General features: G+C 44.0%; 1 protein-coding gene across 1 annotated transcript in view; it reads right to left on the bottom strand.

Annotated features, from left to right (window-relative positions):
- Nucleotides 1-9,102: 9,102 nt before the first annotated feature.
- The window catches only part of Tmem182 (transmembrane protein 182), a 46,962-nt gene continuing 32,143 nt past the window's right edge, over nucleotides 9,103-23,921 (bottom strand). Inside the window, exon 5 of the mRNA XM_048430205.3 lies at nucleotides 9,103-11,186. Coding sequence (XP_048286162.1) covers nucleotides 10,966-11,186 — 221 coding nt within the window. The 3' untranslated portion in view covers nucleotides 9,103-10,965. The remainder of the gene's footprint in view (nucleotides 11,187-23,921) is intronic.

Raw genomic sequence — 23,921 nt, 5'->3', positions numbered from 1 at the left:
GCCCACGGCTGTCCTGATCATCAGCAAGCAGATCTTTATTCTATTGGCGACATTCCACTGGAGCTTTGAGTAGCGTTGCTTGGAAGACTGCGGGGCAGCTCAGTGCCTTGCTTGAGCATGGGCTGTCCCTGGGCCGTCCCAATGGAAAAGCCATTCTTCTCTTGATGGCAGTGCTTCCAGCAAATGTTGCTACAGGCAAGGCATGCTTTCTAAGTAGTTGGTTTTCTATATCGTTTCAGAGTCGTAGATGTGGTTCAGGTGGCTTTCGATTCCCTTCTGCCTCGTATTAATGATTCATTTGGTCATTGGTCATGCCCCACAGATGGACTGAGATGGCTCGCTACCCTGTACCACCCAGTGTTTCACATCACAAAGCTGAATCACCATGAGTCAAGGATTTAAAAGGAACTCACTCCTGTGCAACTTTGCTTTTCATTCATGCAACTAATCTAATATAACCCCAAGAAGCTTTTATTTCACTTAGAAAAGGCCAAAGCCGTCTCCTTTCACAATTACAGAGAGCACATAGAAAGAGCATGTCACCTCAAACATCTAGAAACTTACCACCTATCCTCCCCTCCCACTACCCCCTCAATGTGGCTCTGAGAAGTTCCACACCTCCTTTTCTGTTTCCTCTCCAAGAAAAGTGCCAAAGTAATCAATGTCACAGCCACCACACACTGCTCAGAATCTGATTGACGGGTGTTTTTAACCATGTTTTAACTTTCATTCTGTGGAGATTTAGAAAGCACTTTTATGTTTCCTGTGGGATTTCACTAGTCCATGTCTGTCTAACTCACGGTCTCCTCGGGCACAGCCCCTTGTTTCCTTTCTTTGTCATGCACAGACGCAGCAGCAACAGGACTAAAAACAGGAGCTCCAAGGACAAGGCTAGACTCAGGGCAGCCAGCATGCGTTCAGGAGTATGGCTTGACCGTGGTTGGAAAGCGTAAGCACTCTTTGAAATATATTAATGACACAAAATGTTAAAACTATTGTAATGAGTTAAAAGTAGAACTGGGACTGGAGATCTGACTCAAGTAACATCACTGGTTGCTCTTCCAGAAGACCCAGGTGCTGTTTCTAGCACCCAAAATGTGTCTCACACTCAACTGCAACTCCAGTCCCAGGGTATATGATGCCTTCTTTTGGTCTCCACAGTTACCAGGCCCACGTGTGGTACACAGATAGATATGTGAGAAAGATACCCTTACATGAAAAAAAATACATAATACATACAACACACACATGAAAACACACAAACATGGCTGGAGAGATGACTCAGAGGTTATGAGCACTGGCTGCTCTTCCAGAGGTCCTGAGTTCAATTCTGAGCACCCACGTGGTGGTTCACAACCATCTGTAATGAGATCTGGTGCTCTATTCTGGCCTGCAGGCACACGTGCAGGCAGAACACTGTATGGATAATAAATAAATGAAGCTTTAAAAAAACCTAAAATATTTTTTAAAAAACACACACACACAAGCACAACACACATAACACACACACACATAACATAAAAGCATGCACAAAACACCTAACACACACATAAAATACACACACACACAAAAGTCTACAAAACTTACTCTGCAAAACCTCCTGCTTGCCTATTAGAACGGCTCCTGGCTCCTAGTGGCAGAGGACAGTGTCATTTGTCCCTGCTTTCGTGTCCCTTCTCACTGAATATCTATGAATATGTATTACTTTTGTAAAGCAAACCAGCTTGGAGAACTAAAATATTTGATTAACATTTTTTCTCCTATGTCCTATTGTGTGGGTTAGGCAGTCACCTTGGAAACTATATCTGAGAGAGCTTTAGGTATTGAAATGTGGGCATTAAAGTCGAATGTTTCGTGATGAAAAAACAACACCGTAATAAAGCAATCGAGCAAACACGTTCACTCCAGCTACCGGTGGACTGGGAAGGGTTAGAGACTGTAGCTGCTGGAGACTGTAACACGGCAGAATACAGTCCCCAGTGGCCATATGGGCAGTCACAAAGACAGCAGAGAAACAGCCTTTCCCCTGTACTGCCTCCTAGGTAGAGATGGGATGAAGGCTAGACTTGGAGGTGTCTCCTGCATGTGTGAGGCCCTGATTCACCCCAGCACGGCTCCGAATGAGTAAGACATGGATTGAGATATATCAGAAGTTCTGCGAATCCAACGTAAGCCCATATTTAAAATCCTCCTTCACATTCTTTTACCTTATCACCCCCTTTTAATAAGCTATGTTTTCCCTTATGTTGAGTATTTTCCTAGATCACAAATGGGCCACTTGCACATCACAGGATTTCAGGCACAGGCTCTCCCTCGTACTTGCACATCACAGGATTTCAGGCACAGGCTCTCCCTCGTACTTGCACATCACAGGATTTCAGGCACAGGCTCTCCCTAGTACTTGCACACCACAGGATTTCAGGCACAGGCTCTCCCTCGTACTTGCACACCACAGGATTTCAGGCACAGGCTCTCCCTCGTACTTGCACATCACAGGATTTCAGGCACAGGCTCTCCCTCGTACTTGCACATCACAGGATTTCAGGCACAGGCTCTCCCTAGTACTTGCACATCACAGGATTTCAGGCAGAGGCTCTCCCTCGTACTTGCACACCACAGGATTTCAGGCAGAGGCTCTCCCTCGTACTTGCACATCACAGGATTTCAGGCACAGGCTCTCCCTAGTACTTGCACACCACAGGATTTCAGGCACAGGCTCTCCCTCGTACTTGCACATCACAGGATTTCAGGCACAGGCTCTCCCTCGTACTTGCACATCACAGGATTTCAGGCACAGGCTCTCCCTCGTACTTGCACATCACAGGATTTCAGGCACAGGCTCTCCCTCGTACTTGCACATCACAGGATTTCAGGCACAGGCTCTCCCTCGTACTTGCACATCACAGGATTTCAGGCACAGGCTCTCCCTCGTACTTGCACATCACAGGATTTCAGGCACAGGCTCTCCCTCGTACTTGCACATCACAGGATTTCAGGCACAGGCTCTCCCTCGTACTTGCACATCACAGGATTTCAGGCACAGGCTCTCCCTAGTACTTGCACATCACAGGATTTCAGGCACAGGCTCTCCCTAGTACTTGCACATCACAGGATTTCAGGCACAGGCTCTCCCTAGTACTTGCACACCACAGGATTTCAGGCAGAGGCTCTCCCTCGTACTTGCAGTACTGGAGCAAGTCTTCCAATGGTTCTCTTGCTTTTCTTTTCATTTTTCCTTTTCGTTTTGAGATAGAAGCTCTCCAGGTGACCCAGAATGACCTAAACCTACCACCCCAGCTCCAAGGGATTTACAGGTAGGTCTTCGGACTGTCCTCAGTAGGAAGCTGAAACCTCTCGTAACACCAGTGGGAGCCACTGTGCTCTGTCTAGATGCAAGCGAAACTCCAAACTTCAGAAGTAAAGTGACAAATTTCTTCTTAAACACTTCTAGAGAAAAGTGAGTCACGTGGCATTTGACGTCCTAAGGAAGATGGGATGTTTTCGGCACAGCAGCATTTGGATACTGAGTCTTCTGTCAATTTCTGTTACTTCTTAAAAGTACTAAAAAATGTAGAGTGTGATATTTTGAACTTACTTTTCTTCATGCCTATAGCCCTTGTATGAATCCCACACAGAAGGAGGAAGACAGCAGGCCTGTTGTATGTAGAATTACATATACAGTACCTACCACCATGTGTGACATAGTGCAGACTCACAATCCATACTGTTAAGTGAACTAGATAAAGAAGTTGGCCGGGCAGTGGTGGCACACGCCTTTAACCCCAGCACTCGGGAGGCAGAGGCAGGCAGATCTCGGTGAATTTCGAGGCCAGCCTGGTCTACAGAGTGAGTTCCAGGACAAGCTCCAAAGCTACAGAGAAACTCTGTCTCGAAAAACCAAATAAATATAAATAAATAAATAAATAAATAAATAAATAAATAAATAAATGGAATTGACCCAAAGTAGGGTTCAATAACTTGTAAATCAGAAGTTTAATACCCGGGATTTGAAAGCAGATCTTCAGACCTAGCTTTACCGCCTGCCCACGCACACCACACCAGCCTCCTTCTGGGCACCCAGATAAGCAATTCACTGGGAAGCCAGCTGGGCCTGACCTTCTGCAGAGGAACTAGGAAAACAAATGAGCCAGATATGCTGCTCAGGAAGGAATTGTGTGTACCATCAGTTGCTAGATGGTACCCAGAGATGTTTTTAAAATGTGGTCATTTGCACTGGGAAATTATAGGAAAACATTATGTGTCGGTTGCACATTCAATACCACACAAGTCTGGATCTGAGGAGCAGAGAAATACTAGAATTAACAGGCACTGCCTCACTCCTCGCTCACTACCAAGACAGGCATGCAGGATCAACCACAAGATGCCCTCTAATTTAGTGAAAATTAACAGCTCCATAAGGCCTGCGAGATATAGATATTTGGATATATATATTAAATATATATAATAAATTAGTATTTCTTACATATAACTTCATTCTACTACAGAAAGTAATTATATAAATAAACGTACAACATATATATGTTGATATGCACGCATACATGTTCATATACTATACAAATACATTCCAGTGTATAATATAGCTATATAAACACATGTTATATTTGTTTGTACTCAAACAAATATAAAATCTTATATTTGTTTGAATTCACACACATATCTATATATGTACATGTATATTAGTAAATATCTCTTACATGTAAATATATTCTAGTAGTCAAAATATTTATATAAATACACAAATAACATATAGACCTTGGTATTCAGCTATATACATGGGTGTGCACATTGTGCTGGCCTGTTTTGCATCAACTAGACAGAAGCTAAGAGGAGGAAACAATTGAAAAATTGTAAAAATGCCTCCATAAGATTGAGTAATAGGTAAGTTTGAAGAACATTTTCTTAATTGGTGATTGATACGAGAGGGAACAGTCCATTGTGAATAGGGCCATCCCTGGTCTGGTTGTCCTGGGTTTGCTAAGAAATCAGGCCAAGCAAGTCATGGAGAACAAGCCAGTAAGCAGCATTCCTCCATGGTCTGTGCACCAGTTTCTGCTGCCAGGTTCCTGCTGTTTGACTCCTTACCCTGATGTCCTTCAGTGATGGACTACAGTGTGGAAATGTAAACCAAGGTGTGTCATTGTAGCAATAATAACTCCTTCTAACTAAGATACACACACAGATAAACATGCAAGATATATACTTGGGTGCTGGGGAACCTCCTTCAGCCAATGGCCTTTCAGAGGCTGGACCAGGTTGGGTGTGGCCTTGGGTACCAAAAAGGTATTCTCTCTCTCTCTCTCTCTCTCTCTCTCTCTCTCTCTCTCTCTCTCTCTCCCTCCCTCCCTCCCTCCCTCCCTCCCTCCCCTCTTGTTTGGATTCTGTTATCCATTTGTGCAGGGGACTGTGATCTGTGAGTCCCCCCAAATAAAGAATCCCTTATTATACTCAACTCTGCATTAATGTGGGATTACTTTATTCACGTTCTCCCACATCTGTTGACCAATGTGGGTACTGCCCGCACCTACCTGGACTGGCTCATCGCTTCCCACTGCTGCCTCCCATCTGCAGCACTGCTGCAGCCTCTCCAGCCACCAGGGATTTTTTCCCACCGCAAACCCTGCAATGTCATGTCCGCAGGCTGTGCACAGGCCCTGTTCATGGTTCACAACTCACGGCAAACTTTGGGTTTCTTGATATTCTGGCCACCAAAAAACTCTGTCTCTCTGTGTGCACATTCTCCCACACTTGAGTTTATCCAAATCCACACATATTTATCCATATACATAAAGCCATAATACACACCCAAATATGAATAGGTTGCAGGTATGTGTGTGTGTATATAGATATAGATATATATACATGCATATATATATACACATACACTCACATGCATACAAATTAACCCAACTTTAAACTTAACCCTTTCTAAGATATTTACAAATGCTTTTCCTTTAGATAAACTTTCCTAGTCTTTTTGTAAAGTGAAACACTGTATCAATATTTTTATTGCCCCTCTATAGATCACACTAACATACACAGCAAGAAACATGATTCTTTGTATGTTACTCTTTTTAAGATGCCCAGTTTAAATACCTATGTGTTTAGGAAGTTTTAATGTCAAGACAACCTGAGGCATTGATGGAGTATTTCAACATTTGCAGCCTCAGTTGAGAATTAATGGAAAAAGAAATTCAAAGAGAGGGAGAAAGAAAGGAAGGGAAGGAAGGGGAGAGAGGGAGGAAGGGAGGAGCTGTCAGGTAAGGAGAGACTGTCACATGCTCACTGATTTAAGTCACAGAAACTCCTGGATGCAGAGATGCAGAAGAGCAATATGGCCTCTTCTGCGTCTGCTCTTCTCTTATCCTAGTGAGTCACCCTCTGTCATGGGCAACATAATGCCGGGATCAATAAAGGCTGATGCATTCCACCTGCTTGCTCTCTAGAGGCAATTTGGACTGTTTGTCACATAGGTGAAGCTAGAGACCAGTCATCTTCCCATTTAACCAGGAAGACGCAGCCATTCTAATCGGTGACTTATAAAGACACTTCCTGAATACATCATAGAACTAGAGTTACATTGTACATAACTCAATTTTTCTAAATGAAGGCCAAATTATATAATTTACAGAAACAGATGGAAGTAGTAAACCTATTAGGTTCTATGCACAGGTGTAACGTTTTTCCAAATTCATTCCCCCAGTGAATGAAAAATTCATTCTTCTGAAAAATTCAAGATTAGAACTCGAGTCCCAGACACGGTTTTATCACCTTCAGTCAAGCCATCCTGGATGCAGGTGGCCAGACAAGGAGTTCACAGAACCCAGCTGGCTTAGCAGAGCCACAGGAGAGAGAAACGGGAAACTTCACGGCCACAGCTGTGTGCCCAGAGTGTTCCGTTGTGTTTTTAGAATTTCTCTAGTATTTGCCACCACGCATGCCCCAAAGGGAAATTAGTGCTGAAGAAGGAACCAGAGCTGCGGCTTCAGTAACCCCGAACCCCTTTCCGCAGTGTCTAGGGATTGAACAGGATTTGGAACACTCTGGGCAAGACCTCTAGCACTAAGGTATATCCCAGCCCTCCTTTTCCTTGTTATTTAAAGTAGGATATTGCTATGGTGCTCAGGCTGGTGGTTCAAAGCAGGCCTTGAACACTAAGATCCACCTACTTCTGCTCTGAGAAGCTGGGATGACAGAGGGTAACACTGCTCTTGTCGATGGATACCCTTGACTACAAGTTTTCCTCTCTATCCCCTTTTTCCTGCCAACTGGTTTAAAGGAGCCATTGCTTCGTGTACCTGCACATTATAATACGGAAGATATAAACTATTTCTCTGCCATCCCTGATTTTGAACATGGAAGGCAGTGTCTTCCCAAGGTCTTTCAGGAATTGCCCTCCACATTTGACCATCTGTGAAACGTCTCCAAAGATTTCATTCCTCCCAACCGCTAATGAGAATTCAGTTGTAACACGAGGGGCCAGCTTGTTGGAATATCTGTCCCGCCCAGTACCCCACAGCCAGCAAGCCCCAAAGAAAATCACACACAGGACTCCATAAGATTATTAACTGATTGGCCCATTAGCTCAGTCTTCTTATTAACTAATTCTTACACGGTAACTCATAATTCTTGTCTGTGTTAGCCATGTGGCTCAGTACATTTTCCAGCAGTCAGCTCACACGTTGCTTCTTCGGTGGTCTGGGCAGGAATGGCAGAGGGAGCTTCCTTCTCCCTAGCCTTCTCCTGTTCTCCTTGCCCTGCCTCTACTTCCTGTCTGGTTGACCCGCCTATACTTCCTGCCTGGCCAATCAGCATTCTATTAAAATACATGATTGACAGAATACAGATAATTCTCCCGCACCATTCAGTTTTCTATCCAGCTCTGTTGGTGAGCCTTCTGTTCTCACTGGGTTCCACCAAAAGCAAACTGGGGGTTGGCTTTGCTCTTTGCTATGGTTCCCAACACTGACGGTGTTTCCCTACGATTCCCCTCACCTGCAGGCTCGGGTTCAGCTACCAGTCAACCATCTGTGTTTGCCTCTGGCCTTCTAAGCTTCTTCACAAGCCCAGTTTGGTAACTTTCATGAAAATACAAACCAAAGAACAACTGAGTTGAATAAATCATCATCAGTTGAGTGGTACTGATGAGGTAGCATCTGGATGGTGGCATCATTGTTACCCTGGAAAGCCAGCCCAGCTCACACACACTGACGGCACCCATCAAGCCACCTCTTCACCCATCCCTGTCTTCACCACACTCTTTGCCTGTGTCTGAGTCTCTCTGTCTCCCCTCTTCTCTCAGTCTCTGTGTCTTTGCCTCTGTCTGCCCACTCCCTCCCCCACTCCCCGCCCCACCTGTGCATTTTAATGGTCATGGGCAAGGGCGCTATTTTCTCTACTGTATTCTTTCACAAGTGAATTTAACCTTCAAATTCAGCACAGTATTTATAAATTCGTGGGGAAAATGACCACGGAGGGCACACCAGATAGTGCATAATTTTAGACACCTTTACCTAAGCTGAACACCACCATTAAGTTGTGCTGTGAAGTTATGCCAGGTGGCGTTAATTCATGTGTGACCTGCCACTGATTGCCCTCAGCTCACTGAGAAGGTCCAACACACAGAGCCATCACAGCTGTCAGAGACTGCAAGCCATTCCTCACTGCCTTCCTGACTCTTTTCACCCAGGTCACTGAAGAGGCATCTGATTTGTTAAATGGAAGGGCAAGTACAAAATCAACACTCTTAAGAAATTTTCACCTTTCCCTTGACGGCTTCCAAAATGAGATAGTGTACCCCAAACAGAAACAGACACAGCATGGACAGTCTGAATACAGTGCCCCCGGACAGGAAGCTGTTACCCTCGTTTCCAACCCAGCAAACACAACTCACCCGCATCCCGTCCACTTCTCACGCAGTTGAAAATGGTACTCAGCATCAGCGCGAGTGTCACAATACAACTCAGAAAGGCTTCTGCCGGGTGGAGCTGTAGGAATTGTCATACCCATCAGCTCTTTGGCCAATTGCCTTATGATAAACACACAGTAGCCACATAAGTGAATTAGGAAAGAAGGGCAACCATCTGAAGGCTATAAATATTCAAACTTTTACTAGAGACAGCTTGCATGTGAAATTTAAATGGCATACAGTCCGGAAAAAGGTTCCCTTCCAACGTTCTACAAAAAAGAATTGTATGTTCGGATGACACAAACGAACCAGATACATCTAAGCATCGTCTGGAAAACATAATCCCATGCCATGGCTTAATATCACGGGCGGTATGCATAGCAGAACTCAGAATTATTTTTCTGATAACCAAGCCAAAGGAAGCAAGGAAGTAAATGGAGCGATATCAAAAGGAAACAGAAGATGACAAAGGAAAGAAGCACAGAAATGCACCGATGCCCTTGAAGTGACTTGCAAGGCAAGCTAGACCACTGGAGCTTCTATTTCAGGCAAGCCTGGTCACTAAAATGCCCTCATGGGTAAATAGATACCTCAGGCTCCCGCTCCTCCTCCAGTTCTCCCTCTGTGTTTAAAGTCGGCTGAGGAGACGGTTTAGGCAGCATCACCACTGTACCTACAACAGGCCAGAAAAGCTAACCCCTCCTTCCTAGAGCACCTTCCCAGTGGTCATCCCCCTGCCTCAGTGTTGCGCTTCCTTCTTGCTAGATTGCAGAAGGCATCGCTGGGTCCCCAGCTAATCTCAGGTGCTGTGTATTTCTCTGTTCGTCACTAGCACCAAACCCCTCCTTGATGGAAACTTCCAGAAATGCAAGGTCCAGCCGAAGGAAGCCACGCAGATGGGCTTGATTTCAATCAACAACCCTGGCAAATGAACCCCCTTTGATAGGCAAAATGTCGGTGCTAGTGAATAATACAGAATTATATTTCCCCCACAAAACCCTTTTCTTGCAGGAGGTTAGGGGAATCTGGGTCTGTGAGTGTTAATGCACATACTGCAAAGGAGAAGTGGAGGGACAATATGGGAACCAAATGATCAGAAGAACTGGATCCCGTAAAATGTCGGGGAAAGTTAATATGCCATGGTCTTCATAAAGTCAGGCTATTATAATCCTCACAAGGAAGTATCTGGAAGCTTTATGGAGGGGGAATATCAAAAGCACGTCCTCTCAATAAATTTAAACGTGCTGAACATCTTAGCAATTTAAGTTTTAAATGGGAATTTTAAAATATCAAATAGAATGATGTGCTCAGAGGAGGCGCTTGGCTTTTACAGATTTTTAAACCATATTACAGTACAGAGTTAGCCCCCTGTAACTTCCACACTTCCAATCTGCACTGGATACACTTTGCCCCATGGATCTGCTGCTTTCCAACAGTGTAAGGCTTCTATAGGCATGCATAATTAAGAAAGAAAATTCAGATGACACAGCTGGTGATAAACTAGAGTAAGTACATTTGGTACCACTGTTGGGGCCCGTTTGAACTCAGGCTCCAATAGCAAGAACAACAGCTATCTATTTTTAGATAATGAATCACTTGCTCTCAGAAGTCAGTGGATGAGTACGTGTCTGCTCCCGGGCATGTAGGTGGAGAAGAAAGAGAAGCAGTCATCTGACATTTGTGTTCTGGTCTTCATTATTCTCCTTATTAAAAAATAAAGCCACAGAAGTGAATGCCAAGGAGACGTTCAAGCTAAGCTTGGCTTGCTGTGGACGATCATTTGCACCCTGCCCTTACTTCATACCCTACAATGGGCCCACCCCCTACCTGCTCCCTAGGGAACTAATTCCTCACCAGCACAGACAGCTGTGGGTTCTGGAGAAGTCCAAGGACTTTCTCGGAAGGGGAAATCACAAGTGAAATGATTCATCAAGAAATAACAACTCTCTGTGTACATCAACTGATTTTTTGCTGATTACCAGCACCGGCACAGAAGGGGAACGGGAGGTATGGTGCTCCAAACGCCGGAGTGGCTCAACTTAGTGATGCAGCTGAATGTGCCGCCCAACGACTAGAAACAGTAGCCCGGCTAGCAGAGAAAAGACGATGCCGGCCGGGGCCAGGAAAAACGACCAGCCGTACAGAACCGAAGGCGTGAACTCCCAGCAGTCTTTCATTTTCATGGCTTTGTAACTTTCCATGTCAGCCACCGCCTGGACCCAGATGACATACAGCATCACCACCAGGGAGAACAGGACACCTGAGGAAGAGAGAAGACCATTCAACTTCCTGGAGGGACCGTCCCCGCAAACTGCCCTAAAGCATTCACTCGTTTAAGGGTAAATGCCTCAACTCTGAACTGACTCAGACATCATCTGTGCCTCTCTTTATGAGCTAAAGCAGCAGCTCTCAATGGGTCCCAACCCCTTTGGGGGCATCAAATGACCCTTTCACAGGGGTTGTCCAAGACCATTGGAAAACACAGATATTTACATTACAATTTATTGCAGTAGCAAAATTACAGTTATGAAGTAGCAAGAACAATAATTTTATGGCTGCGGGTCAGCACAGCATGAGGAACTGTATAAAAGCCCCGCAGTGTCAGGAAGGTTGAGAACCACTGAGCTAAAGAGACATAATGCTGACCTTCATATTTTAAAGAATTCTGTGGAGCCCTGTATTAGCATAAAAGACAACAGCTACGGTTGATATGCATTTATTAAGTGTTTACTGTTTGCTGTGTACTATGCTGAGTCTGTGGACATTTGTATTTGACATTTATACACTTTATAAAGCTTTGAAGCAAGCACTGTAACCCATTATTACTTCTTTCGGTGCATGCAGTAGGTCAGTGGGAATGGTACCATCAGCCCCAAGGCAGTAAGAGTACGGACGCTACTAGCGGTGTTCAGCCCAGGCTTTTCAAATTCTTGCTACACCGTGGAAACCCAGCTAACTCTATAGAGCTGCAACCACCATGGCCACAGAAACAAAAGCTACATGCGCACCACACAAAGACAGTCATGACCGCTTGAATGTGTAGAATACACAAGGACAAATGGATGTGCAATTTTTCCAGCCTTTATTTTTATTTTATGCACATTGGTATTCTGACTGCATGTATGTCTGTGTACCATGTGCCACAGGGCTTAGGGAGGCCAGAAGAGGGTGTTTAATGCCCTAGGACTGGAGTTACAGGTAAGTATGAGCTACCATGTGGGTTGTGGGAATCAGGAGAACAACCAGTGCTCTAAACCAGAGAGACATCTCTCCAGCATCCCCCCATGGTCCATTAATGACATACATGTATATATTATATATAATTATATTATATATTCACTAAAACATACTTAAAACATACTTTCTCTCTCTCTCTCTCTCTCACACACACACACACACACGATGGAATCATTGTCTTGAAAGAACAAGGGAAGAATGCCGATGACAAAATAGTCTAAGAAAGAACCAGGTGGTGGTGGCACATGCCTTTAATCTCAGCACTTGGGAGGCAGAGGCAGGTGGATCTCTGAGTTCGAGGCTAGCCTGGTCTACAAGAGCTAGTTCCAGGATGGGCTCCAGCTAGAGAGAAACCGTATCTCAAAAAACCAAAAACCAAGAACAACAACGAAAAATAGACTGAGAAATAGAAAAACATTGATTTGAGATCACAGGATTTATTTAAATGAAAGAAATGCAGGGAGGAGAAAAGGAGGAGCAAGGAAAGAGGAAGGAAGGTCAGAAAGAAGGAGAGAGGGAAGAAAAATGAGGAGGAGGAAAAAGAGAATAAAGGAATAAAGAAGGAAAATATGAAAAAGGAGAAGGGAGAAAAGAGAAGACAGGCAGAAAAGAGGAAAGGAAGAAAAGAAGAAAGGGTGGGAGGGAGAAGGGGGTAAATAGAAAAGCAGAAGAAATAAAGATAAGAAATGGGCAGAGAAGAAAGAAGTGATGAGAAAGGGAAGAAAAAAGGGAAGGAGGTGAGGAGAAGATGAGAGGGAGAGGAGGAGGAAGAAAAGGAAGGGAGAGGAGGGAGGAAGGGAGAAGGGAGGGAGACATAGAAGAAGAGGGAACATCACGCAGTTTATCATCAGGTCTATGGGCTCTACCAGCTCAACGCACTGCTAGAATTCAGAGAGAGGGGAATGTGTCACCCCAGAAGCCCTCCACCTTAACCACTGAGAAGACAGAAGCTTGTGAATAGTGACATTTGAGAGCAGCTTTGCATACATACTCTTCAGATGGAACTGTTACAGTAACTACCAGGCAAAAGCACATCAGTGGCTTCTGATGACATCAGCAGCTTTTGATGACATCAGTGGTTTCTGATGCGCTAGCAAGTGACTTGCTCCACACAAACTGCACACCCTGAAGAATTTAAACCAATCCTGGAATTTGGGGGCATTTGCTGTTGTCCAAAGGGTCAAATCAAGCATGGCAGTTACAGTTATGGCCATTGACTTAGTGGATGGAATGAACAATTGGCATTGCCTGAAGTCCACTGATGTGTCATTGAACTTCTAAATAGAAAGTGCTTGGTTTGGCTCACAGTTTCAGGGGTTTGTCCCTGTGGCATCTTGACTCTGTGACTTTGGGGCCTTGAACAAGGAAAAACATCACAGTGGAAGCTGAGGACACTGTTTAAGAAGGGCGATGAAGCACCGAGAGAGGAAAAGGCCAGAGTCCCAATGTCTCTTCAACAGCATGTCACTACAACCTAGCTTTCTTCCACGAGGCCCCATCTCCCGAAGGTTCTATTGCTGACAGTAGAGCAGTAGGCTGGTGGCTAATCCTTTAACACACTTCATTTGGAGAAAACTCTGGATTCAAATGATAAACATAAAATGTTTATATTTTGACTGCTACATATCTGAAAGCTAACTGCATTTCTACTCCTAAGGGCAGAAATGGCAGCATATTGAGAGAAGAGAAAAGTTTTTAAGAGCCCAGTCATCCAACATATTTGGCGCATTCATTGCCGGCTTACAACCCTGAGGGTGATGCACCACCATTAGGCCATCACGTACAGAAAGAATCCTGACGATTAGACACAGAAGAGAGGTTTGCAACTATGTCGAGACACACTGGTATTCGAGCTTAAACCTTCCCATAGCGACCATTCCAGCCACAGATCAATGCGAATTCAACCAATGTTTCCCTAATAAGATGGGATCTTCACGCTACGATCTGTATTGTACATGCATATGCTGCTCCCCAGGATGGAGCAACTATCAGTCAGCAATGACTTTATCAGAGAAATTGCAGAGGCATGGCTGGTGAGCAAACTCTTGACAAGGCTTTACCTGAGATACTGACAACAGTAGGGCTGTTCCATGTGCTATGCAGTGACTCTGGCCTTCAGATATATTTCTACAGCAAATGTATGCACAGTATTCTCTGCTACTATAAGAGTTTGGGCACTTGCATAATATCCTTTGCTTACAGAAAACAGTAAAAATCTCCATGTTATTTGTTGATATGGTCTTGATCTTCCTTCTGTCATGTTTTCAGATATTCTTATTAAAAAATAAAATTGCTTTTGTGAAAAAGCCAGTCACCCTAAATGTGTCTTTTAAAAGCCGTTATTAGATTGTGAATGTTAAAAAGTGCATTGTGGGAAATGATGTAGATAATTATTATCAAGAAATAACTTATCCTTAAACAATGCTGATATTTGAAGAGAAAATGCATCATGAAAACATTACAAAATACTCATTTATTTTATTCCTTAATCTGTTCATTAATTGATGATACAGACCACTAAATTTATATGAAATCAGTTTATGCTTCTATCTTACCCATGGGGCAAAATATTCCATACTCTGTACCCATTGAATTACAAATGGTAAGTGGGAATGGGAGATGAGGGCGATTCATGGGAAAGGTATTCACACCATATCACAATAAGTTAACTGCTGGTGCAGTACGAGTTAGTCACACAAACCTATACGAGGTCTGTGGCAAAGAGGGGAGGCAGACAGCCACTATATCTAACTAGACTAGTCAAACAAACAGATCATCTATTCTAATTGAAGCTACATGAGAAGAATAGAAAGCAGGGATGGTCTCTGTGCTATTGGAGTGAAATTGAAAGCATGAGAGTGAATTCACAGCCGTCCACAGGTAGGTGACAGAAATGAGAAGTGTAGAAGAAACAATGACTCTTCCCACAGGCTCAGACCTTCCTCAGAAAGCTCACTATAGAGGAGCAGAGCGTAACTATTGCTAAGGAAACCTGCCTAATGCCATGCTGTTCAAAATGCTCAGAGTTAACATCATCAGAACTATCTACGTCAAGGTGATGTGGGACGGGTCACCGAATGGACTTGGTGCCGCATCAAAATGCAGAGCCTGTTCCAGCCATGAAGGCTCAACAAATACAAATCTAACACCATTCCAAACACCCACAGGTCTGTGCTCTTCAACAATCCCGAGGCTCTGAAAGTCGAAGAAGAGCTAGCTCTGGTTGGATGGAGACTCGTGTGGCATAAGTAAACAGAGTCATGGTCCGGGATCAGATCCCTTGTTATGAAAGAAATGAATGGAACAGTTACAAAAATGAAAATGGAAGGAAGTGGTAAAAGCACATGCAATTGCTGTGTAACATTGAAGATGTCACAACTAAAGAAAAATGAAATGCCTTGAAGGGAAAAATGGGGCAAACCTGCGGCCATATTGCTGGGAGAAATGTGGATGGAGAGGGAGGAAGCAATGTGTGGATCCATCAGCAAAGATGTCCATCCCTTTGGTAGGGCACTGTGGCTCTGCAGAAGCAATCACTCAGTGACCCGATGGATGCTGAGTGGAATGTCTCCATGGGACAACATTACTTACATGAACCCTCCATCTGTTTACAGTCTAGGGTTTATTTATAGAACGTGAACGCCAACAGGCTCCAGTAACAGAGGAGCCACATTTCAAAGTCACTTACCACGCTGGCTTTAGTGGAAAAGAAACCAAAGTTAAGATCTAGGCAGTCATTTGTTTTTAAATAAAATGATTATTAAATATGCTTGTATATTGCAAAAGCCCAATTTGTTTACAATTAATTTTTATGATACCTATTTTCTACAGTCTGTTTCAAAATCAATAAATAGCTCCTCATAGGAAAAAAATCAAAGAATGGTCTCAAAGGCCATTAGTATTATTATGGTCCTGATGAACAATGGATAAGGATTTATTATGGTCCTGCTAAACAATGGATAAGAAAACAAAGTTATTGTTTTCTTTTGTATGCCTAAGTTCAATTTGAAAACCTATGCCCCATTCCTCATAAAAGGGGGTGTAACATCCAGTTGCAAATAGAATTGAGCATAGTCGTCCATGATAGAAGCAATCAGAGAAGACCAGCATGATGTGGACTTTCAAGGCCAAGGCAGCCTCCTCTACCTACCAAGAAAGCTGATCCTATGCCACACACATACACACACACACACACACACACACAGAGAGAGAGAGAGAGAGAGAGAGAGAGAGAGAGAGAGAGAGAGAACAGAAAAAGAATTTACACTATAAAACCTTTTTCACTGTGCTATAAAAACAGTTAGCAAGTTGAGACAGAGAAATGAAATGAAGGTTTTTTTTCTGTTTTTTGTTTTATTTAGAAGAAGTAAAGTAAATTGTAAAAGTTCTATGATCTTTCCTGCAATATGTGTATGAGTATGGTAGACTGAAAGATTGGAAGTGAATGTCCCTTACAGGCTCAGGCATTTGAATTCTTGGTCTGCAGCTGGTGACATTTTATGGGGGAGGTTTAAGGGGCTTGGCCTTGCTGGAGGAAGTGTGTCACTGGGGGTGAGATTTGAGAGTGAAAAGACTCATCGGCTTTCATTTTACTCGCTCTGTTTCACTTGCATTTGAAGATCCGATCTCTCAGCTTCTTGCTCCTGACACCATCCTGCCTCTTGCTACTACATCTCCCTGGCATGGTGGACTCATATCCCTCTGGACGTGTCAGCCAAAACAGAGTTTTTCTTTCCTAAGTTGAACCTGGCCATGATGTTTATCACAGCAGAAAAGTAACTGATACTGTGTGTGTGATGTTTTTACTGATGTTTGGGGGTGACTTGAAGTGATAAGCTTGGTCTTCAACTGTTCATGTAAAACTACATTTACTGTGCTTTCATTTAAATCTCAGGGGTTGGTTGGCTACCTTGGGAAGACTTATGACAGCAAGGTCATTTTGGGACATCTTTTTATTCTGTTGACAGGCAAGTTGACTGGTAAATCATTTCAGCTTTTAACGGACATAAGAAAGACCACACAATGTCATAATTTTAAAAAGTACCTTTCCAAGGAAGTTAAGGTCAAAAGAAAATTAGAATCAGGACAAACTGTCTTTTTCTGTACTTGGAGATACACACACTCTAGAGATGGGGCAAGATCCAGCAGAGACCTCTACAAAGAATGAGAATGCAAACATAGCAAAGTCTGTGGATGGCAGACGTTGGCCACCATATGTAACATGAGGGCCGGCTTGTTGGGGTTTCTGTCCCACCTGGTACCCCACAACCGGCAAGTCCCAGAGAATCAATCACACAGAGATCTCTATAAGTTATAAAGCTGATTACCCCATTAGGTCAGGCTACTTATTAGCTCTTATAACTTATGTTACCCCATTATCCTTATCTACATTAGCCACACAGCTCAGTACCTTTCTCAGCTGGGCAGGTTACATCCTGCCTCTTTGGTGGTCTGCACAGGAATGGCGGAGGGAGCTTCCTCCTCCCTAGCCTTCTCCTATTCTCATTGCCCCACCTCTACTTCCTGTCTGGTTGACCCGTCTATACTTCCTGCCTGGCCAATCAGCATTTTATTAAAATACATGATTGACAGAATACAGACAATTCTCCCACACCATTTCCCTCTTTTTTTTTTTAAACAAAGGAAAAAACCTATAGTCCATTTGTTGGGAATGTGGGCGTATTTCAGGCTACTTCCTGCTGGTTGGGGGCGCTGATGATCTTATGGGGACCTAAAGAAAATTTAGAGTTATAATCAAGTTCTGACTGGAGTATCCTGTGAGTCTTGATCATCTCAGGCAGCAGTCTTGAACCTGTTCTGGATGAAGAACTCTGTCATCTGGGCCATCTGTTCCTATCGGAGATTTCTCAGGTGGTCTTCCTTTATAGAACCTGATTTTTCTTCACTCAGAATGAATCCACAGTCTCTCATTTTCTGTGGAAACAAAAGCAAAATCTCTTCTCCAAAGTAACATACCTTTTGACTTCAATTTTGAAGCCAAAGTATTTTCAAAATACCTATCTTGGGTTAGTTCACTAGCATTTATAAACAAAAGTCTTTTAGCAACTGTTGCTCCTTCCTCAGCAGTCAAACAATTCAAAGAGAGCATAATAACACACAGTATCAAGATTCTTTGTATATTTTCCATCTTTACGTGGCTTTATTTCAACATCTACTTCTTTTATTTTTACTTTTAACTTTTGGCTTTTTGAGACAGGTTCTCTGTATATATCTTTGTCCTGGAATAACTCTGTAGACCAGGCTGTCCTTGAACTCACAGAGATCCCTCTGTCTCTGCCTCCCCAGTGCTGGGCTCAAAGGTGTATGCTACCACACCTTGAACTCACAGAGACCTGTCTGCTCTGCCTCCCAGGCATTGGGATTAAAGGTGTGTACCACCACACCCTATTTCTCCCTTTTTTTCTTTTTTATTTTTAAGAACTTCAACCTTTAGCTGGCATATATTTTTAACACAATGTAAACCATTTAGAGGTTTTTTTCTTCTTTGAATGTCTCTTTATTGTATATCTCTCTTTTTCTGATCACATGAGCCTTTAATTTACTAAGCAATATCGGTAGGACTAAAGTCGTGGCTTTGACAGCTAGATCCAGCCCATTTCTTAGCTTTCCAGCCTCGTGGCAAAGGTACCGCCAGAGCCATTTTTATCATCACAACTCTACAGTGTTTCAAGGTCCCTGCCAGCAAGCAAGCTACAGCATTCTGCTCACAGACCACACTCAGTCAGACTGCCTGCCTGAAAGAGTCAGAGTTTGCCCTGGCAGGACGGCCCAGAAAGCCGGCATTTTAAAACAGCACAGCTTTTTTCCTGCTATGGCTGAAAACTGAAAAGCATGCGTTCAGCTTTTCATCAACACCGTTTAAGTGTTTAGCGGCAGGACCTCTTAAAGGAGCTACAAAGTTTTGCAGCTAAAGCTGAGTCAGGAAGCCTCTCTTATATGAGAGCATTTGCTTGCCTCTATCAAACAGAGCAGACCTGAGAAATTGCTGCTACCAAGAAACCATGCATAATGCTGTTATTTTGTTCTAGAATTACTTCCCCAGCTGTCTCAGGCTTTATGTGGATACAGTTGTCCACATGTTGGTGCCATATGTAACATGTGGGGGCTGGCTTGTTGGGGTTTCTGTCCCACCCGGTACCCCACAACCAGCAAATCCCAAAGAGAAATCACACACAGGACTCCATAAGGTTATAAACTGATTGGCCCATTAGGTCAGGCTTCTTGTTAACTCTTATAACTTATGTGACCCCATTATCCTTATCTACGTTAGCCACACGGCTCAGTACCTTTCTCAGCTGGGCAGGTTACATCCTGCCTCTTTGGTGATCTGCGCAGGAATGTGGAGGGAGCTTCCTGTGTCCCAGAATACTCCCAGTCTCTTTGCTCTACCCCTACTTCCTGTCTGGCTTTCCTGTCTATACTGCCTGCCTGGCCAATCAGCGTTTTATTAAAATATGATTGACAGAATACAATTCTCCCACACCAGTGAGTACCAGACCAATGAGAAAAATACAACAATATGCTGTCCCACCCCTAAAAAAAGGAAAGAAAGAAAAGAGAGGAGAAAAGGAGGGAGGGAAAGAGGGAGAGAGGAAGGAAAGAGATCTACAGTAGCTAAATATCCACCAAGATGAAACACTATCCAAGGTGGATACCTCAGACTGGAACACAGACTGGAACCCAGTGGTTCATGTACCTCATTAGTCAGAAAATATCCTCAAACACCCACCAACAAGGAAAACATTCCCAGGAGCTACAGAGAGACACAGTGACTCTCAAAGCTGAGTTAGCTGGAAGCCTGGCAGAGACTAACAACAGGACAAAGAAAAACCTGGGCTCATGGGCCTTTTAGGCCAACAAGCAATTGGGAACCTTTTTTAGCCAGCAAGCCCCAAAGGAAAACCCAAGGTGAGCGATCCACTGTCATCTTCTAATGGAGACAGTGACTCACCATAAGATGAAATCACCATGAGAAATGTGTCACAAATGTCTTCCTTAGGTCCCAAATGCCCTTTGGCAAGTGGGAAGGGGATCCATGCAATATTTTTTGCAGAAAATATACAAATAGTCTCCTGCAAACATTGGTAAACTAAGCTCCTGCCTCATATTAAACTCTGGTCCTTTGAAACTCTAACTTATAAATTCCTTCCCAGTTTGATATTTCTTTTTCCCATCTTTTTAATCAATGCACACTTTACATTTTGCAAAAACGTACAAGTTTAAAATGTACAATTTGATGAGTTTGAAACAAACACACACACACCAGGGAACCACGACATATTTCTCCTATGGAGAAATTCTTTATGCCCTGTCAGGATCCCATGCCCACTCTACCACATCATGTCTCTCTGTGACTTCATATAAACTTTAGAAGGCAACGAGTGGAATCCATCTGAAAGAATCTCATAGTTCCCTCATATCAGCACGTTAAATTTAACATTAGCATACTAAATATTATCATCTTAAGATGCCACAATATTGATAAGCCTGTTGTCATGTGATGTAATGCTTGATGTCTCGGGTACCTGGAAAATGTCAGTGTCTGAGGCATCTATGCATTTCCACAACAGGGACTCAAGCAAGCTGACCCATCTCACAGTTAGTTCTACTGCCACGTCCAACGCATCTATTTTATACTCTGTATGTTAGAAAAAAAAATGAAAGGGGAAATCTGCCAATTTTCCATTTGCTAAACAGTAACACTTCTCATTATATTCTAATGCACTTTCAAAGTAATTTCGTGAATATTGCATTCATTAAAACTAAGACTGTCTTTCCGGGCAAACAAGCTAAATGTCCCTTAAAAATATGTTAGATTGTGTTTTGTAATGACTGATTGTTTCTTCTTTACACTAATAGACTACTGTTTTCTTTTAGACTCAGATGATGCTCTTTTTATGCATCCTACGTCAGACGTTTAAAACAACTAACGCATTTTGCCCAGCATTCCTGAGTTTCCTCCATTTGTTTTCTTAGACTTCTCCACTGCTGTTCCTGCAGTCTGTTGAGTCCGTCCTAATGGCTCTCGTAGGTATAATCAACACACCAGTCCGTCTAACTGACGTTCGCCATTGCACACCTCACCCTACCACTTTCTAAATACCTTAGCTACCTCTTCCCGTTCCTTCTCTGGAGTCAGGACTTTTATCTGGTCAGTTGATCCTACATACTACATACAGGGTTTCCCAAACACACACGAAAATCTTTAGCATTAAATTAATTCATGTGCTCAAAACAATGAATGCCACTGAGAAACAGGAGTGAACAGGCATTAACTGAGCTGCTGGTTTCTTGGTAGCTGCAACCTTTTTCCCCTGCAGGCTTCTTCTGCTTCTTGACAGCCATGGGCTTCTTTTCGTTCTTACTTTCTGCAGGCTCTTGTCTGTAGTCCCCTTCTCTGATTCGCCTGCCAGTGCTGCTGCCGCCGCTGCTTCCAGTTTCTTCCCCACCCCTCATCCCCGCCCGGAGTTTGTGATTTCTGACCTGGCAAGAATGATATTCCTGTGCATAGACTCTGCTAAGGGTTCAGCTTCAAGATGATTCTCAGGTTCTTCAGTGGATTCTTCTTCAAAACTCTACGCTGAATCTTCCTGCATGGTGCTCGGAGGTCTCTTTGGCTCTCTGGCCTTTTTAAGATTCTGCTAAGGTCTGTGTGCATCATCTTGTGCATGGGAAGGTTATGGCTACTCTTGAGGGTAGCAGCCTTATGCCAAGTGCCATCTACCTCATCTAACTTCCGGAAAGCACATTCTGTCCAAATGCAGATAATCTACGGACAATGAGGATCTCACCTGAAAAGCCGAGTTTCATTCAACCCTCGGGGGGATTTTAATTCACAATCGCTGAGTTTCAGGATACATTTGAAAGGCACGAGTCTGGATTCTGGCCACCCTGACTCTCATCACCATCACTGGCTGGAAAGCCTCCCACTGTCGAGTAACCCTGCGCATGGGTCTCATGCCCCCATCTGTTACTTCACTGGTAAAGTAGCGATCATATGAGATCACAAATAAGAAAGAGGTCACGGGGAATGAGATGAGGCCCAGAACCCAGCTCTGTGCTGGGAACATGCTGTTCTTAGGAAACGTCAGCTACCATCACCATCGTCTTCATCACCATCAGCATCGTCGTCATCATCAGGGTTTGTCATGAGTGTCTGCTAATGGCTAGCCGATGATGTATCTTGTGTTCTAATATCAGAAAGTATCATGTGACCCTGCTGTTTCAGAACTGATCTGGAAGCCAAAGAATCCACTCCTCCTGGTTCCTTCCAGCGCTGATGCAATATTTACCTCTGGTGTCTTTCCAGAACTGTCCAGCAGATGGCACCAATCTCCCCAAAGCATCCCCCTGGATTTTGTAAAGCACAAGTCACTCCAGACTAGTTGTCCATCTGAATGATGTTTTCCGCTTCACATTTCCAGCTTATCGAACCTCCTGCCCTCCCCACCAGCCCTCTCAGTACAGGAAGGGACATTTGCTGCAGTGCAGGCTCCTAGCCCAGGTCAATATGGGTGTCCCAGCGGATCGACACGAAAATGTGCTTCTCCCTATCTCACCCCATCTCCCGGGAGAACTTCACAAGAGGAGAAAGTGCAAGTTCAGAAGTTAGTGAGAAAACAAACACAATACTCCTCAACTATTTAGGGCCGTTGTTTCTCAGCAAAGGGACGGTTGAGGGGAAACCCGGAACAATACAGGGCATCTGCGGAGAAATGAGATCTCTTATTGTCCAGAGTAGGCAGATGCCAGGGACACCCACAGCCTGAAAAGGAGGCGTATGGAAACAAGCCTAATTCTAGACACGGCACACTATTTAAAGGCCAGCAAAAGCCTTGCTGTTTCACACATCTGCAGCCCCCTGAGATAAGTGATTAACTATATAACACAATGGTATGCGGCTTGAAACAAGTGGGGATGCCTGGGGGGGGGGTCTGAAGCTATGGGAGGCATTATTTCAACTTGAAGTTCAAGGTTTTTCATCAAGGATCCTCCCGACTTAATATTGCACTGGCCTCTTAAGGGCTAGATGTGCCGGGACAGACACTAAGCCACGACCTCAGCTGTCCCCAACGTGGACACAAGAGAGCTCTGTGGTAGGCGGAGGTGCAGCTCCCTGAAGTACCACCTGTATTTTACCTCTTCTCACTGAAGCATCTGGAGCCTAGTTGTAACATTTAAAGATATTTTTGAAATAAAAATCTTTGCAGATTTTCACATATAAGATGAGGCGAGAATGACTGGCTCGAGCTAGCGCACAGCATTTGTGCAAGAGGTCAGACCCAGGATAGCAGGCAGGGCAATTTGAAAGAAAGCTTCCCCGCATGGCAATAGTATCATACTCAGAAAGCACAGCTCGGCCCGGTCCCACATAACGGAACCGAAGGCACCATAAACACATCTCTCCACGGAGCGCGAAGGCGGCAAGGTCTTCACGGTCTCTTCGGAGCTCTACTTTAGGAACATCCAAAGTGTTGCTCCGCAGATGATCAACTAGAGGGCTGCTTCTGCTCTGGGGCTGCATAGCAGGTACATGTCAGTACACATGGTTTCTCCCAAGCGCTCTTTCCACACCTGCCTCCAGCACAGCAGCATTTGGAGGGAAGATGGAGCCCCAGGCTTTAGAAACACTCCACTCCCCCATGGAGAGTTCAGCTTCTAGCGGGTAGGAAAGACATGTCTGAAAGTGACTTTAGCAAAGCCACCATAGCCACGTATTTGTTCCCCACTGTTCTGC

The sequence above is a fragment of the Myodes glareolus genome, chromosome 18 (genome assembly GCF_982192425.1).
Source record: "Myodes glareolus chromosome 18, mMyoGla1.1, whole genome shotgun sequence".
Classification (NCBI taxonomy): Eukaryota; Metazoa; Chordata; class Mammalia; order Rodentia; family Cricetidae; genus Myodes; species Myodes glareolus.
This window is presented reverse-complemented; position numbering and strand designations above follow the sequence as displayed.